Genomic DNA, 18,507 nt, shown 5'->3' on the forward strand with positions numbered 1-18,507 from the left:
TTTGTAAAACTGAAAACTCAAAAAATAAAATTAACAAACAAAAGAAACTGGGGATCGGACCTTGAGCAAGTGCAATATGTGGTGCAGTGATGGCAAAACAAGGCATATGACCTGTTGGGTGCTGATGCTGGGCTTGCACAATATTTGAGCTCAGTGTTGCTTATTTCTATAGATGTAGATAGGATCATACTGTTCCTCTTTATTAAGCTGTTCAGTTAATAAGCAGCTAGCTAGAGCTATTGTTTACACTTCTTTTAGCCTGTCTCTGCTCCAAGCAGCTCATTGCATAATGAAGGTGATCATGATCCTGTCTTCCTGGCCATCCTTTTTATCGTGTATATTTCTTGTCTATCACCTCCAGGGTTGCTAGATGCACTCCTTTGTTGTTCTCAATTTATTTAACCCAAAAGTATGCATGCTTAATTAGTGTTTGTAGTTTAACTTTGTCCCCATGTGGGGTTTGTTGAAATGCTCAGAGGAAATCTGACTGGTTCTTTCGAACACTGTGTGAAGGGTTCTTTTGTTAATAAAATGGCCTGGATGGGGGTGTGGTTAACGTACTTCCTCCGAGAGCCTTGCCAGTCAAAGCCTTGTGTCTTACCGTATTTTTCACTCCATAGGACGCACTCCCCCCAAAGGGGAAATGTCTGTACGTCTTATAGAGCGAAGTAAGCAAGAACCGCTGCTGCTGAGCTGAGCCGGGGAGGAGAGAGGGAAGGGGATTCCGTCCGTCCCTCCCTCCTCTGTGGCTCGCTTTGAAGCAGCAAAGTGGGAGGGGAGCCGCTTACACTCATGTAATCCTCCATGGACTTTTTGTCAAGCTTCAGTCTGGACAAATTGGGGATTGGACCTTGAGCAAGTGCAATATGTGGTGCAGTGATGGTGAAATAAGGTATAAGCTGTTGGATGCTAATGCTGAGCTTGCACAATATTTGAGCTCAGTGTTGCTTATGTCTATAGATGTAGATAGGATCATACTGTTCCTCTTTATTAAGCTGTTCAGTTAATAAGCAGCTAGCTAGAGCTATTGTTTACACTTCTTTTAGCTTGCCTCTGCTCCAAGCAGCTCATTGCATAATGCAAAATTTCTCCTTTCCCACAATAACACTGTGAGGGAGGCTAAATAGAGCAGTGGCAACATAAAAAGTCTTCTAGTGAACTTATTGGTGGAGCAGGAATTAGAAATATCCTCCTCCAAGTCTTGCCAGGGGTGTTTGTGCCTTCCGTTCCGGAAGTCTGTTCAACTTCCAAAATGTTCGGAAAACAAAGCGTGGCTTCTGATTGGCTGCAGGAAGCTCCTGAAGCCAATCAGAAGCCAATCGGAAGCCGCACCAGATGTTTGAAAATCATTCCAGTTTTCGATTGTTCAGGAGCCGAAATGTACAAGTTCCAAAGCGTTTGGCAACCAAGGTACGACTGTACTTTAATTGTATATTAGCACCTGTTGCTGTTTCTTTGCTTATTGTGATAGTTGTTAATAAAGCTTGCTTCTACCGCCTAAAAGTTTGAGATCCAAAGAACTCGCTGCTGCCTCAGGATTACCAGGGCTGGGTGATTGTTGGGGAGGCATAACCATTGGGCATTACACAGTTGCCAAATGAGCCAACAAGCTGTGGATGGAAAACAAGTCTAATTGCATCTTTTAGGATCCTAATGAGAGGCAGATTTGGTCATCAGTACCTTAAGGAGAAGTGATTTATTATTATTATTCTGAACTATTGTCTTATGCAACTGAAACTGTAATGCTTTACCACTCATTTACTTAGGAAAAAAATACATTAAACTGTGGGACTTCATTTTTTTAAAATAAATATTTATTAGCATTTTCAAAACACAAACACATATAAAAACAAAAACAAAATTAAACAAAAAAATAACAAAAATTACAAAAAGCCAAAACTTAAAAACAATTAAAAACACATAAAGTTTCAATTACTCATTTTCTTTTAACTTATTTCTCAGACCTCCTCACACCTCCCCTTCTTGTATTCCAATTTAAATTATCAGCTCAGCAAGTCCTTAACTTATTTCTCCACTTTAACTTAATAATTTATTCTAACATGCTGTTATTTTACTTTCCTTCTTTCTTCCATTTCCTCAATTTAATTTTTACAAACCTTATTTTTCTTTTAATTTAAAAACCAATTTTAACTTATCCAAATTTACCCATCAATACTTATACTTCATTAATTATTCTTGAACCTTTTTCCTAAAGTCGACCAAAATTTTTCTTCCACGATTTTCCCAATTTCCATACATCTAGCAAAACAAAATAAGAACAGAACAAATTGTATTTATATACCCTTTGGATTCCCAAACTCCACCCACCCTTTTCCCGGTTTCAGTCCCCAACCAATGTCCATCAGTCTTTTATATGTTATTTAGCCTGGAGATCTCATGTCCGAGGCTCTTAAGTCTCTCTCAGTTCCTCTCTGCCGGTCTTTTTGATAGTCCTTAATATTAAATCCCAAATCTCGGAGAGGCTCCGGCCCAACAGGATCCATATTTCTTCCAGCCAGACCTCCATATTTAAAAGCAAAGCCTGTGGGGTACTCCAACTCTTGTTTCATACTTCTTTCAAATCCAAATGTCCCCAAAGCTCCAACTTTCACCTTCAGCAAATTTGTAATCCTCAGGTCTTCAGATCTCCACCTAAGGAGATGTCTCCATTTTTCAGTCTCCAATTCAGGCCAGGCTTTCCACATCCGATTTTTATTTTCCCTTTTTGTCCACATGTCAGACCTCAAATTGCAGCTCTCCTTTAACATCTGCAAAATTTCAGCTCCTCCTTCCTTTTCTTCGGAAGCAACATATGTCCCCTGCTCCATCTTGTCAAAACTTTCATCTATTTGTTCAGTTGAATAGGCTTCCTGTTTCAAATCCTTATCAGATTTAACAATGTTATTTACTGCCAAGTTTAGTGCTGTTACATTTGTAGCCAAAACATTGGTTTGGCCTTGTAACTTTCCCAAGAGAACAAAAGCTCTGTCCAATTCAGCTTGGATTTTCCCTCCTCCAGCCATTTCTGTAGTGTCACTAAACCCCTCTAGGGGGATTTTAGTTCCTTAATACAGTGTTTCCCAACCGGTGTTCCGCGGCACACTAGTGTGCCGCGAGACGTTGCCTGGTGTGCCGTGGGAGGGCACACTCATTGAAATTAGAATTAGACTTTTGCCCCCCGCCCGCCTTCAGAAGAGGTCCAGGACCTCTTTGCTCCCCCCTGCCTGCCTTCCCGGGAGAGCGGAGAAACGCAGCGTGTTTCTCCGCTGTCCCGGACAGCTTTTGAAGGCAGGCAGAGGGGAGCAAAGACTTTCGCCCCCCGCCCGCCTTCAGAAGAGGTCCAGGGCCTCTTCTGAAGGCGGGCGGGGGGCAAAGGTCTTTGCTCCCCCGTGCCTGCCTTCCCGGGAGAGCGGAAAGTCTTTGCTCCCCCCCTTCAAAAGCCGTCCGGGACAGAGGAGAAACGTGCTGCGTTTCTACGCTCTCCCGGGAAGGCAGGCAGGGGGAGCAAAGACTTTTGCCCCCCGCCAGCCTTCAGAAGAGGTCCTGGACCTCTTCTGAAGGCGGGCGGGGGGGCGAAAGTCTTTGCTCCCCCCGCCTGCCTTCAAAAGCCGTCCAGGACAGCGGAGAAACACGCTGCTTTTCTCCGCTCTCCCGGGAAGGCAGGCAGGGGGGGAGCAAGGACTTTTACCCCCCGCCCGCCTTCAGAAGAGGTCCTGGACCTCTTCTGAATGCGGGCGGGGGGCGAAAGTCTTTGCTCCCCTCTGCCTGCCTTCAAAAGCTGTCCGGGACAGCGGAGAAACACGCTGCTTTTCTCCGCTCTCCCGGGAAGGCAGGCAGGGGGGAGCAAAGACTTTCACCCCCCGCCCGCCTTCAGAAGAGGTCCTGGACCTCTTCTGAAGGCGGGCGGGGGAACAAAAGTCTTTGCTCCCCCCGCCTGCCTTCAAAAGCCGTCCAGGATAGCGGGAAGCGCTTCCCTGCTATCCCGGACTGCTTTTAAAATGCTGGCGGTGGGGAGCAAAGCCTTTCGGCCCCCGCCGGCCTTCCTGGACCTCTTCTGAAGGCCGGAGGGGGGGGAAGGCTTTGCTCCCCACCGCCAGCATTTAAAAGAGGTCCCTGGAGATTTCCCTATAGGCTTTCTTCTTGCGAAGCAAGCCCATAGGGAAATTCATCTTGCGAAGTGCCTCAAAAAACGGAAAACCCTTTCGTCTTGCGGGTTTTCAGTCTTGCGAGGCATTCGTCTTGTGGGGCACTACTGTATATATAGTCAATATAGGCACAGAGTTAATTTTTTAAACATTTTCTAATGGTGGTGTGCCTCGAGATTTTTTTCATGAAACAAGTGTGCCTTTGCCCAAAAAAGGTTGGGAAACACTGCCTTAATATTCCTTTCAGCTCAAGTCCAAAAGTCAAGTTATTTTGTATCAGCCCTTCCTTATTTTCAACCAATTATAACAAATAAACCAGCAGAAGCAACAAAAACAAAGTTCTCTTTTTCCGTCTGACAGCTAACTTGACAGCTGTCAAACTCTTCAGTATTACATCAACAGGCTTTCTCGCGGGACACTCCCGGGTCTGCAGGGGTGTGTGTGTGTGAGACCAGCTCCCAAAATTAATCTTTTATCCTCCAGTAAAGCTTCTTATAATGTCAAAACCGTGAAATTAAAGTCCTGTACTAAAAAAAAAAGAAAAATTCTCTCGACCTTAGCTAACAGGTCCTTTGCTTTAACTTGTTTACAAAGGGGGGGGTGGACTTCCTTTTTAACCCTTCCCCGCTCGTTTCTGATCCAATTTTTTTTTTTTAAAGTTCCAATTTCTGTATTACTCACGGGTTGATGTTTTAAAGTCCGAATGATCCAAGGAAAAAGTCAGCGCTCTCCGATAATGGCTTGCGGCTTCACTCCGTAGTAAAAGAAGTACTCTCAGCACCGTGCCGCACCCCGTCCCCGTTTCCGAAGCCTCTAAAGAGGCTCCTTTACGGATTGGGGGGGCGCAAATGGTGCCCGCTGAGTCTCTATGTTCACAGGCTTCCGCGCCTGTGATTTTAAGGGTCCCCGCGTCGCCGCAGTGGCAAGACCCAGACTCTACAGAGCCGATTCCCTCCGGAGCTCGGAGGGAATCCGCCATTAAACGATGGCGCCAACCCGGAAGTCCGTGGGACTTCGGACCAAATGGACATTCTCAATTTTACCCGTGGATGCTATCTGTCCAGATTTTAATTTGCTTCTGAACTAATTTTAAGATGTATTTTAACTAATTGATTGCCTGTTTTTATGTTCTTATGTTCTTTGTATACCATCTTAGTTTCATGATGTTAGCTGCCCTCAGCCCAGCTCCAGCCAGGGAGGGTGGGACAAAAATAAAAATCTATCATCTCTATCTATCTATCATCTATCTATCTATCATCATCATCTATCATCTATCTATCTATCTATCTATCTATCATCTCTCTCTCTCTCTCTCTCTCTCTCTCTATCATCTATCTATCTATCTATCATCTATCTATCTATCATCTATCTATCTATCTATCTATCTATCTATCTATCTATCATCTATCTATCATCTATATCTATCTATCTATCATCTATCTATCTATCTATCTATCTATCTCTATCATCTATATCTATCTATCTATCTATCTATCTATCTATCTATCTATCTATCTATCATCTATCTATCTATCATCTATATCTAATCTATCTATCTATCTATCTATCTATCTACCTATCTATCTATCATCATCATCTGTATCTGTCTATCATCTATCTATCTATCTATCTATCTATCTATCTATCATCTATCTATGTATCTATATCTATCTATCTATCATCTATCTATCATCAATCAATCAATCAATCAATCATCTATATCTATCATATCTATCTATCTATCTATCTATCTATCTATCTATCTATCTATCTATCATCTATCTAATCTATCTCTCTATCTCTCTATCTCTATCTATCTATCTATCTATCTATCTCTACCTATCATCTATCTATCTATCTATCTATCTATCTATCTATCTATCTATCTATCTATCTATCATCTATCTATCTATCATCTATCTATCTATCTATCTATCTATCTATCTATCTATCTATATCTATCTATCTATCATCTATCTATCATCTATATCATCTATCTATCTATATCAATCTATCATCTATCTATCATCTATCTATCTATCTATCTATCTATCTATCTATCTATCTATCTATCATCTATATCTATCATGCCATGTCAGGCAAGCTTTTCCCCTTTATCACTCCTTTCAGTTCTGAATGGTTTCAGCACTCCAAGTTATTGACATCCACACTATGTAAACAATAAGCGAACAGACAAAAATTTAGCCATGTGGAAAGTTCTTTTCTTTGGCATCCAAAATAGTTCCAGATGTTCCTCATTTGATTTAGCTATCATAGGGAGCACTGGCGGAGGAAGAGGAGTGTGGGGGGAGTGTGTCGCCCCTGGCAGCGCAATCCCGGTGCGGTGCCATCGCGGCTGCCCCCCTGCCCCAGATGGGCACCAGGCCCCCAGGACCCGTCTACTCTTTGCCCCCCGGTGCCGGAGCATGAAGCTCTGCAACTGATAGGAAGAGATGCCCAGAAGGCAATCTTTCCCCAGAAGATTAAATTTGCCTCCTGTGTTGTTACAGGTCTAATATTTCATTAGTTTATTTCTAATATGCAGGTTGCAAATCATTCTAACCGCTCTTTCTGCACACCAGCAGCAGAAAGGAAACCTACGGGACCACCTCTCCTGGTATGCCCCGCGGAGGACCTTAAGGTCCATAAATAGCAACACTCTAGAGGTCCCGGGCCCTAAGGAAGTCAGATTGGCCTCAACCAGGGCCAGGGCCTTTTCAACACTGGCTCCGGCCTGGTGGAACGCTGTGTCTCATGAGACCAGGGCCCTGCGGGATCTGATTTCTTTCCGCAGGGCCTGTAAGACAGAGTTGTTCTGCCTGGCCTTTGGCTTGGAATCAGCCTGACCCCTCCCCCTCTTTCCTTTTCCTTCTGTGATGGAACTCCTATTTGGGGACTTCCCTGACTTTTTTCTGGCCCACGTAGGATCAATCTGGATAGTTGGCCTTGGTGAAGATTTGATGTTTTCTCCCCCCAAACAGTTTTTGATCTGGGCTTCCACTGAAATGAGGCTGCATTTTAAGTTGTACTTGAATCCTGTTCAAGTTGTATTTCAATCAATTGTTTTTATACCTGATGTTAGCTGCCTTGAGCCTGTTCTTGGCCGGGGAGGGTGGAGTATAAATATATATATAAATCTTTAAAAGTAATTTGTGGAGTCTTTCTCTATATATGTACTAGAATTCAAGCACCAAAGCAAGCTGGCCGGGTCCAGCCTCACCCTTCCTACTCTAGGTGAAATGTAATTTTGCAAGCACTCTGCCCATCTTTCTATCAGCAGGAGGGATGTGCTTCCACAAGAAAGATACTCTCAACCTCAGGCTTTCTTCCTGCTCTAGACAAATATATATATTTTTTAATGATATTTATTAGAAGTTTAAAAATACAAAAAAGAAGAAAAAAAGACAGCAGAAAATTTAACAAAACATACATTACAATACATAAAAAAGACAAAAAACATACAGCAATATCTATAAAAAACAAAAACAAAAAAACAAAACAAATCCAATATTCCATATCTTAATCTTCCAATTACTTGTTTCATCGACCTCCTCACACCTCCCTTTTTGTATTCTTGTTTAATTATTTGTTTCAGCAAATTCTTTCCATCTTTCTCAATTTTTATTAGGTAATTTATCTTAACAGTCTAACCTATTAATTAACTCAACAAATCCTTTCCATCTTTCACTATATTCTGTCATTCAGTTTGCCTTAATTTATTTTAACCTTATCTTACCATAAAATACCTTAAAGCTTAAAATTTAATACTTATTTATACATAACTCCTTATATCATTTCTACTAAAGCCAAATAGTTTCATTCCAACGTTTTTCCTAATACTCATTAATTTTACACTAATTCCCAAAATGAATCTTTAAAAACTTTCTTCAAATCTTCATCCAGTGTCTCTTTTTCCTGGTCTCGGGTTATGTCAGTCCTTATTGTCCATTTCTTCTAGTCCATCAACCTGGTAATCTTGTGTCCGAGGCTCTTAAGTCTCTTCCATGTCCCTTCTGCAGATCTTCTTCTTGTTTGTACTTGCACTTTACCTTATCTTTTGTTGACCTCTTTCTTAATTTCTTTCCTTTCTCATTGAGGAGTAGGTCTCGGGGATGTTCCAACTTGAAAATATCTCCGTCTCTCCTCAGCAGATCGGCCCATTCTACCACAGTCCCATTCCCCACAGTCAACAGTGTAGTCCAGAAAATATTTAAAAGCATGTTTCAAAGTCCCTCCAAACTTAAGGACCCCCACAACTCCAGACCCCCCCTGGCCCACTCCAGATTCAACCTTCAACAACAACGGCTTATGCTCCTGTAGGGCCTCGGGCTTTACTTGAGGTTCAACAGCAACCTCTTCCCTTATCTTCTGCATTTGCACTTGCTCTATCCAATCAGGTTCTTGAGTTGGCTCATGGATGATTTCTGTATAAGAATTCACTGTTTGTCCAAAATTTTTGACTGCAACAGTCATCAAATCCATCTTCTCATGCATCTGCTCCAACAAAGCCCTTGTCTTGCAAAAAGCAAGCACCAAAACTTCTTCCAAACACATTTTTGTTCAAGGTCACAGTCTGTTCCCAGGATCCTAATCACCACAGCTGGAAAGTCCCCAGATCGACTCCAGCAACAATTTAACAAACTCCCTCTAGAGGAGACAATTTCTATTTGTATCCATCTTTTGAAAGCAGATCCAACAAAAGAAAGTTACTTTCATTTTTCGAGTTTTTGGTTTCTTTTAAATGCAAAAGGCAACATTGGAGATAATTTGTTTCTCTTCTTTAGCTATCTGTCAAAAGATGTTCCTTTCACAGTCAATGAACTTCACCAAAAATCTCTGTCTCTGACACCCCGTTCCCAGGTTTGAGATGGTGGAAATTTATCTTTCTTTACTCTCTCTCCTGCAGGCTTAAACAGTCAAAATTCCCCCTTTTTACTCCTGCTTCCAAGAGGGGTTTAGATGGTTAAAACAGGAGGAATTTTAGACCTTTATGAACAGCTTTCCAGACTTTAGCTTGCACAATTTTTGCTTCAGGCTATTTCCAAAAGCGGAAGGCGGGCTTCCTGTTTAGGACCTTCCCGCTTGAGTGCCAAATTAAAATGTTTCTTAGCCCAATTTTCCGTTCTACTCACGGGTACTTGTTTTAGAGTCCAATTGTCCACAGGAAAAAGTCAGCGCTCTCCGGCAACGGCTGTGCGGCTTCACTCCGAAAAAATAGCGGTCGATTCAAAACACCGCGCCACTCACCCCACGTCGCTTCGGATCCCCGGAAAAGGGGTTTCCTTGCGTGTAGGGGGGCGCTCCTGGTGTCAGCCGAATCCCACGTTCCCAGGCTTCCTCCGCCTGGGATTTTTAAAGGGTCTCTGCCTTCGCCGCGGCGGCAAGACCCAATTTTCGTGGAGCGGGTTCCTCTGGATCAGAGGAATTACGCTATTGCCGATGGTGCTAACCTGGAAGTCTCTAGACAAATAATTTATCTGCTCTATCCATACATTCCCTCACCAACAGATTTCACAATTAGTTTAAAGAAGGCAGTTAAGTTTCGCCAATCCTTGCCAGAAGGGAGGAGCTCCTGTTGCAGCCAGTGGAGTATGAAAAACAGCAGCAGGCAGATAAGGAGCAACTGCAAACCGGAGAAGGAAGCATTGCTTTTTCTGCCACACAACTGAAGCTGAGAGCCTTTCCTCTAACCAGCTGCAGGTCTGTTTCTTCCCTTTTCAAAATAAAGTAAAATAAAAATTGTCCAGCAGCACCTTATAGACCAACTAAGTTTGTTTTGGTATAAGCTTTCGTGTGGATGTGTATCTGAAGAAGTGCGCAGACACATGGAAGTTTATACCAGAACAAACCTAGTTGGTGTATAAGGAGCTACTGAACAATGTTTTATTTTTTATTTTGACTGTGTGAGACCCACACGGCTACCTACCTGAATCTTCCCTTTTCAATTATACATGATAGTAACTTCCTGTCTCCACTAACATGTCCTTATAACAACTTTCTTTCAAGCTAATATTCAGTAGGTGACACTTTTCTCAAGCTTCAGGCTGGGGGAGAGAGGAAACTTCACTTCCTGAATTTCTTCTTCCTGGGCACCCTTTAAAGGCTGAGAAACATTTCCAGAAAAAGTTCAGAACTTTAAAAGGTACATGCAAGTCATTAGGTTATCTTCTGATCAGCTTGCTAGACCTGTTTTTCTTTAACCTGCCTCTGCTCCAAGCAGCTCATTGCACCATGCAAAAATTCTCCTTTCCCTCAACAACACTGCAAGGGAGGCGAAATTCAGCAGTGGCAACATAAAAGGTCTCCCGCTGAGCTCTGTGATGGAGGAGGGATTCAACTTTTGCCCCTCCAAGTCCTGCCAGGGGTGTGTATGCTTCCTAATGCTTGAATTCTCTTTCCCTGCAGGTTTCAGCCATGTGGGTCTACCTGGCTGCCCTGCTGGGGCTTTACTTCCTTCACCGATGGTACCAGGAGAGACAGACGGTGGAGAACCTGACGGAGAAATATGTCTTCATCACAGGGTGTGACTCTGGCTTTGGAAACCTACTTGCCAGGCATCTGGATGCCCGGGGCATGCGGGTGCTGGCAGCCTGTCTCACGCAGAAGGGGGCAGAGCAGCTGGGCAAGGCCACCTCAGAGCGCTTGAAAACTACCATTCTGGATGTGAGCAGCACAGAGAGTGTGGCGGCAGCGACGGAGTGGGTGAAAGGGTGCATTGGAAACAAAGGTGAATCTCTACCATCCTTGTGCTGCCTCTGTGCTATTGGTGGGACGGGGGATTAGAATTGCCTCTCTGTATTCATTTGTAGGCAACTGTCAGAGTCACCCGTGGTCCCAGCTCACAAGAGACCAAAGTCCAGTCCGGCTTATGTACAAAAGCTTTTATTGAAGAACATTCTTAGCTTCACATCTGAGCTCCGTGACTCTACGTCTGTTACGCTTAGACCGCTGAAGTCCCCTCTGAGTCAGTCCCGCCTCTACACCAGTTTAAGAGGCTTGTACTGGTCCACCTCTTCCTCTCTTTCCTTTTCCGCAGGGTCTTTCTGCCCCCCTGTGTTCTCTCCCTTCGGGACTCCCCAGAGGCTGAATCCTCTGGCGCCTCCTCCCCCCTCCTTCGGGCTTTGGGACCAGGCTCCTCCCCAGGACTCTCTTCACTTCCGCGCGCCTCCCATTTTGAACTTGGCGCGCGTACGTTGCTCCTGACCTTCCCTTCGACAGTTACACTGCTCTCGATACTACTTTCCTCCCCTTCCGGCAGGACGTCTTGCCCTGATCTCCTTCCCCTCTCTGCTTCCTGTTCTGCTCCTTCTGACACACCGGTCACTCCACCCCCTTCACTCCGTTCCGGCGGAGCAGCCGGTCCCGATCTCCAACTCCCACTGGGGGTTCCCCCTTCGTTTCCCTGCTCCTGACTGCTTCCCCCTCTAGCTCCCCTTGGCTTGACCAGAGGGGCTCCCTTTTGGGAGTCCTCCGATTCACTGGACGGACTCATGGACAATCTTGGGTCATTGTCGTCCTCTTCCTCGTCACCCTGGAATCCTTCCCCCTCGCTCTCTGTCTCCTCCCTCATCTGCGCCTCTCTCCCTGAACCCCTGACATCCATCCCCCCCTCGAAGCCCCCCCTTCCCCCCTCCCGGCCATCGGAGGCAGGTCGTGGGAGCCGCAGCTCCTCGGAGGTAGATGCAGGATACAGTTCGTTTGCTTCAATGTTCTCTGCTAGCAGCTCGGTGTATGTGTGTTCGAATTCGGGTTCTTCACCCAAGGTGTTCTCGGCTCCCTCTTCCATTGCTACTTCGTCTGGTGCTGCCTGCCAAGGCCCCGTCAGCCATTTCTTGCGCCAGTCTTCCTCTGGTTGCCCGTCCCACCAATAAGAAGGTTCTGTGTCTACCCCCGAACACGATCCCCTGGGCGGGCTAGAGTCTGGCGTTCTCTCCTCGGCGGAAGAAAAGCCCCTGAAAGTACTGTCTGAAAGTGTGGGCGTAAAGAGCCAGTCATCAAAGTACTCGGCTGGCATGGGTCTATGCGGGAAAAGTGCATGGAACTCGTCTTTCAGAAGAGGTTCGTCTAAAGCGTAGTCCGGCACCCAAATATTGGCACTGGCCGGGGTACCCTCTCTGGCTAGAAAGTATTCTACTCCCTCTACCCCCCATCTCGAGCCCAGGATCTCAGTGACCTCGTTGAGTGGTTCGGCCCTGGGCGCCCCCTCCCTCTCGGGTGACTTTGTGCGTGGGTGCGGTACTGTTTCAGACTCCTGAAACCTGTGCGGGGTCTTGTAGGGAGTGAGCACCGACCTATGAAAGACCGGGTGCACTCTGGAACCTTCGGGGAGGGCCAGTCGAAAAGCTACAGGGTTGATCCTAGCCTCCACCTGGTATGGCCCTAGCTGCCTGTGTCCCAGCTTCTTCTTAGCCAACGACCTGGCTGGCATCGCTTGGGCTGCTAACCATACCCAGTCCCCCACCTGGATGTCCTCTCCCACTCTCCTGTTTTTGTCTGCCTGCACCTTATATGCTTGTTTGGCTAGCTCCAAATGTCTCCGCAGCTCCTCGTGCACCTCTTGCAATTCTGCTGCGAACTGGTCGGCCTCTTGCGTCACCCCCTCTCCTGGTGTTATGAACCCCGGGAAGGTTCTGGGATGACGACCATTGTTCGCGAAGAACGGCGTCACCCCCGTCGACGCGTGCTTCGTGTTGTTGTAGGCAAACTCCGCCATCGGCAGGTAGTCCACCCACGCCGCCGGGCGCTGATTGGCGTAACACCTCAGGTACTGCTGCATGATCGCGTTGACTCTCTCTGCTTGGCCGTTGGTCTGCGGATGCCTTGCCGACGTTAGGTTGATCTTGACGTGCAGGATACCTAGAAGCTTCCGCCAAAAAGTAGAAACAAATTGGCGCCCCCTGTCGGACAGGATGGATTGTGGCAGCCCATGCACCTTGAACACGTGATCGACGAAGAGTTTGGCGGTCTGTTCCGCCGTTGCCACCTTCGCGCAAGGAATGAAGTGCGCCATCTTGGTGAACAGGTCCACCACCACCAGCACCGCCGTCTTGCCTCTGGAGCTGGGCAGGTCAGTGACGAAGTCCAGCGCCACCCTCTCCCACGGTTGCTGTGGCGTCTCCAGCGGTTCCAGTAACCCCGCTGGCTTCTGGTGCACTGGCTTGGACCTCTGACAAGTGTCACACCTGGCGACGTAATCCGCTATCTCCCCCCGCATCTGGGGCCACCAAAAGTCCCTGGCCACCAGTTCTATTGTCTTCTCCTTGCTGAAGTGGCCCGCACTGGGGGCGTCGTGCAACTGCTGCAGAACCCTTGCGCGGAGCTCTTCGCCCGGTACGTAGAGGGCACCTTTGTGAGTTAACAGCCCGTCGCGTAATTGGAACTCATCGTCTCTCTGCGAACCCCTGCGCAGCGCCTCCATCTTGGATTGTGCAAATCGATCCACTTGCAGCGCACGTCGCACCGCGTCCAGGTCGACTGCGATGGTAGCGCACGTCCACACCTGCGGTGCGAAAATGTGCTTGGCTGCCACTGGCGCTGCTTCCTCGAGATATTGCGGCTTCCTGGAGAGCGCGTCGGCTATAACGTTGGAATCTCCCGGGATGTATTCTATCCTGAAGTCGAAATCCGCGAAGAATTCAGCCCAGCGCATGTGTCTTTGGCTCTGGAGCTTCGCCGTGCGCCAATACTCTAAGTTCTTGTGATCCGTACGGACCTGCACCGTGTGCTTGGCTCCTATGAGGAAGTGTCGCCACGCTTTGAAGGCAGCGTGAATGGCCAACAGCTCCCTGTCCCATATGGTGTAGTTTTGCTCTGCCTTGCTGAGCTTTCGGGAGTAAAAGGCACCGGGTCTCCAATTTCCTTGCGAATCTTCTTGCAGGAGCACGGCTCCCACCGCTCTGTCTGAGGCGTTGGTCTCTACTCACATGGGTCTGCCCGGATTCACGTGCAGCAGCTGCTCCTCGGAAGCGAAGAGGCTTTTAAGCTTCCTAAAAGAGCGCTCCGCCTGTTCCGTCCAAGCGAACTTCTTCTTCTTGGAACTGAGAGTGTCCGTGATTGCTGCCGTCTCCTTTGCAAAACCCCTGATGAATTTGCGGTAGAAATTGGCGAACCCGACAAATCTCTGGACCTCCTTCCGATTGCGTGGGCTCTTCCAGTCCAACACCGCGCGGACCTTGACGCTGTCCATGGCCAGCCCCTTGTCAGACAGCTTGTAGCCGAGGAAATCCACCTCCGTCACATCAAACTGGCATTTCTCCAACTTGGCGTAGAGCCTGTGTTCGCGTAGTCTCTGCAAGACCTCCTTCACGTCTCTTTCATGAGCTTCCTGCGATTCCGAAAAGATCAGGATGTCGTCGAGGAAACACACACATTTCTTGTAGAGGAGCCCCGCCAGCACGTGATGCATAAAGGCTTGGAAGACGTGAGATCCATTTTGGAGACCAAACGGCATAACTCTGTATTCATACGTGCCCAGAGGCGTGAACATGGCCGTCTTCCACTCATCGCCCTCCCGGATACGGATGAGATTATACGCTCCACGCAGATCCAACTTGGTGAAGATCTTCCCCTTCCGCACGGTCGCTAGGAGGTCATCAATCTTGGGCATGGGGAAGGCCTTGGGCTTGGTCATGGAATTGACGGCCCTGTAATCCACAATGAGTCTCTTCTGGGGCGTGTCCTTCTTCTTTACAAAAAACACAGGACTGCCCCCCACTGCTTTGGACTCCCGGATGAATCCACGCTTCAAATTATGCTCTATGAACTCCCTGAGTTCTTGCATCTCGTCCTCAGACATGGAATACAGCTTCGCAGTCGGCAGCTGCGCCCCCGGCAACAGGTCGATCGCGCAATCGTAAGGTCTGTGGGGCGGCAACTGGTCAGCTTCCTTCTCGCAGAAAACCTCCAGGAAACTCTCGTACTTGCGAGGAACTGCCTGCACCATGCCAAGTTGCAGCTGCTGCTCCGCCCCCTCCTCCTGGCTGGACTGGATGCAATGTTGAGCACAGTATGATGAGCAAAAGGTGATCTGCCGTTGGTACCACGCTATCGCAGGACTGTGCCTCTCCAGCCAACTCATGCCTAGTACTATAGGCGTGTCCGACAGGCGGGTGACATTGAAGCTAATGACTTCTCTATGATGTCCAATCCGCATCTCCATGGGAGGCGTCTGTTGCACAACTTGTCCTCCCAGCAATTTCCTGCCATCAACCGTGACTACGTTTAGAGGCGTTGTCGCGGGCAGAAGCGCTATGTGATGCTGCTTGACGAAATGCACCCCCACAAAGTCCGCGTTGCTCCCAGAATCGATCGTGATGGGGACTTCCAGGGTGGTTCCGTTCGGCAACTGGAGTGTTGCAGTGAGCTGCACCGTTGGCTTAGGTGGTAAAGGGTCTGTACGTTGCAAAGGCACTGGGGACTGCTCTACAGATTCGCCTGGCTGAGCCCCAGCAGCTCTGCTTCCAGCCAGGCACTGTCGTTTCCCTGAGGTTGCTCTTCTTGCAGCACTTCTGCTGCCACTGTTGCTAAGGCTGCAGTGTGCTTCTGGGGCCTCTGGGGGCACTCTTTCGCCATGTGCTGTGCACTGTCACAGATGTAGCATTTCCTGTTCCCTCTAGGAGGCTTCGCCTTTACTGCACCGGAAGATGGGACTCTGGCTGTTGCTTGAGCCTTAGCACCACCAATTTCCATCGGTTCCTCCCCCTGCCGCGCCAGAGGCGAGGGATGTGCCTGGCTGAAGTCTCTGGGGAGAAAAGGAGGCGTCCTTGCCGGTGCACGCGCCTGGCGTCCCTCCTCATTGTGCCAAGGACATTCTTCGTCCCGTACCCCTATCGCAAGAGCCCTTTGCACGACGTCCTCCAGGGTCTGAGGTCTGTCTCCCCTGGCAAGTTCATCTTTTATGGGGCTGCTGAGACCCTCCCAGAACAAATCTCTCACTGGTTTGCAGTCCTTCTCCCAGCCTAATACAGTCAGTAACGCGAAAAATCGTGAATGATACTGACGCACAGTGGCTCTGCCTTGCCGCAGCCCGTGCATTTCCCTGCGCGCAAGATCAAGATCCACGGTTGACTGGAAACAAGCATCCATCGCTTTAATAAATTCATCAGAATCGCGGCGGGCAGGGCCGTCTTCGCGCCACAAATGGCGCAACCAAGCTCTTGCCTCCCCATGCAAATGAGACACAATAAACCCCACTTTCTCCTCTTCATCTTTAAAGTCATTACGAAGCAAATGCAGTGCATACAAGACGTCTGCTCTGAAACTTGGGTAGTGCTTCAGGTTCCCATCGAAGTGGGTGACTAGACTGCCCCCCCCCGCCTTCCAAGTCCAATTCCCTCCGATCTGGACCCTGGGAACCCTTCCCTGGCTGCACGCTCCCACCTTGTTTGCAGGTCCTGGCAGCGCTTCTCCGCTTCATCACTCTTCTTCTGAGATGCAATGACTGCAGCGGTGAGGTCTGTAACTGCGTTTCACAGCGTCGTCAGCTGCTCCTCCGCACTCATGGCCGCTACCGTTCGTGAGCTTTGCAAAAAAATTTTTTTGCGTTCTTAGAGAGGGGACTTACTGTCAGAGTCACCCGTGGTCCCAGCTCACAAGAGACCAAAGTCCAGTCCGGCTTATGTACAAAAGCTTTTATTGAAGAACATTCTTAGCTTCACATCCGAGCTCCGTGACTCTACGTCTGTTACGCTTAGACCGCTGAAGTCCCCTCTGAGTCAGTCCCGCCTCTACACCAGTTTAAGAGGCTTGTACTGGTCCACCTCTTCCTCTCTTTCCTTTTCCGCAGGGTCTTTCTGCCCCCCTGTGTTCTCTCCCTTCGGGACTCCCCAGAGGCTGAATCCTCTGGCGCCTCCTCCCCCCCTCCTTCGGGCTTTGGGACCAGGCTCCTCCCCAGGACTCTCTTCACTTCCGCGCGCCTCCCATTTTGAACTTGGCGCGCGTACGTTGCTCCTGACCTTCCCTTCGACAGTTACACTGCTCTCGATACTACTTTCCTCCCCTTCCGGCAGGACGTCTTGCCCTGATCTCCTTCCCCTCTCTGCTTCCTGTTCTGCTCCTTCTGACACACCGGTCACTCCACCCCCTTCACTCCGTTCCGGCGGAGCAGCCGGTCCCGATCTCCAACTCCCACTGGGGGTTCCCCCTTCGTTTCCCTGCTCCTGACTGCTTCCCCTTCTAGCTCCCCTTGGCTTGACCAGAGGGGCTCCCTTTTGGGAGTCCTCCGATTCACTGGACGGACTCATGGACAATCTTGGGTCATTGTCGTCCTCTTCCTCGTCACCCTGGAATCCTTCCCCCTCGCTCTCTGTCTCCTCCCTCATCTGCGCCTCTCTCCCTGAACCCCTGACAGCAACTTTCCCCACATAATTGTGCCCAAAGAGGCTGACAATGTGTGAAAGGAATAAGCATAACAATTCAGGAAATACCTTAGAATTTAATAATGAATATCAGAGCCAGCTCCAGATATTTGGTGCCTGAGAACATGGGACACCCCCTCTGGGAATCCTGGGAATTGTCGTTTGTCAAGGATGCTGAGTTGAAAAGTTGAAACAACATTCCAGTTTGACAGATATTTTCTCTAGTCTTTGGGGTTCCCACGCTAAGTCAAACTCTTGGTGTGGGGAAAGAGAATTGATTGTTTTAACTGCAAAGGGAAAAGAAGAATAATTATATGAAAATAGAAGGTAAATTTAACAGAGATGGGCATAGGCTTTTTTTTGTTCTTTTGGTTACTTTTTTAATACAGAGATACCTCTAGTTACGTGCTTAATTTGTTCCAGATGTCTGTTCTTAACCTGAAGCACCACTTTAGCTATTGGGGCCTCCCACTGCTGCCGCGCCGCTGCACGATTTTTGTTCTCATCCTGAAGCAAAGTTTTTAACCCAAGGTACTATTTCTGGGTTAGCGGAGTTGTAACCTGAACCCGAGGTACCACTGTACTGTATCATTTTGGGGGTTTTGCTGCGTGAGGAGTTTCTGAATGCAGCAAAACTCTGGGCAACAGCAGCGTGGCAACCCGAGAATCCCAACCCACAACACACAGCAGCCACTGTGCCACACTATAGACCCCCATGCTGCCCTATGCCCCCCCATGCTGCCCTATGCCCCCCCCATGCTACTGCTGGGCAGGAAAGAAAGGGAGAGAAAAGCAAGCAAGCTTTTTCATTGTGATTGACAATGAATTGGTGGGGGGGGGGACTTGCATGCAAATCAGCAGCCTGCCACCACTGTAGCTGCTGGGTAAATTAGCAAAGTCCTTTCCCGGATCTCATCCTTTGCAAGTCTTGCTTTCACCGCTGCCAAGCATACACAAATGTCTGCTCCGCTGTTACAAGGAAGGCATTGCTGGCTTGGCTGGAGAAA

General features: G+C 48.0%; 2 protein-coding genes across 3 annotated transcripts in view; both read left to right on the forward strand.

Moving 5' to 3' along the window:
• Window positions 1–6,669: 6,669 nt before the first annotated feature.
• LOC309332138 (retinol dehydrogenase 7-like) overlaps window positions 6,670–18,507 on the forward strand; it is a 30,912-nt gene continuing 19,074 nt past the window's right edge. The window contains exons 1-2 of one of the 2 annotated variants that reach the window (XM_081845004.1): window positions 6,670–6,762; window positions 10,551–10,872. In XM_081845004.1, the coding sequence (XP_081701130.1) occupies window positions 6,685–6,762; window positions 10,551–10,872 (400 nt within the window). In that variant the 5' untranslated portion in view covers window positions 6,670–6,684. Of the gene's footprint in view, window positions 6,763–9,631; window positions 9,846–10,550; window positions 10,873–18,507 lie in introns of those variants that run through there. The other variant, XM_081845005.1, reaches the window with a different exon arrangement.
• The window catches only part of LOC309332172 (retinol dehydrogenase 7-like), a 66,223-nt gene continuing 57,649 nt past the window's right edge, over window positions 9,934–18,507 (forward strand). The window contains exon 1 of the mRNA XM_081845103.1: window positions 9,934–10,445. The gene's annotated coding sequence lies outside the window, so the exon portion shown is untranslated. The remainder of the gene's footprint in view (window positions 10,446–18,507) is intronic.

This window comes from Podarcis erhardii, assembly GCF_964252035.2.
Source record: "Podarcis erhardii genome assembly, chromosome: 2".
Classification (NCBI taxonomy): Eukaryota; Metazoa; Chordata; class Lepidosauria; order Squamata; family Lacertidae; genus Podarcis; species Podarcis erhardii.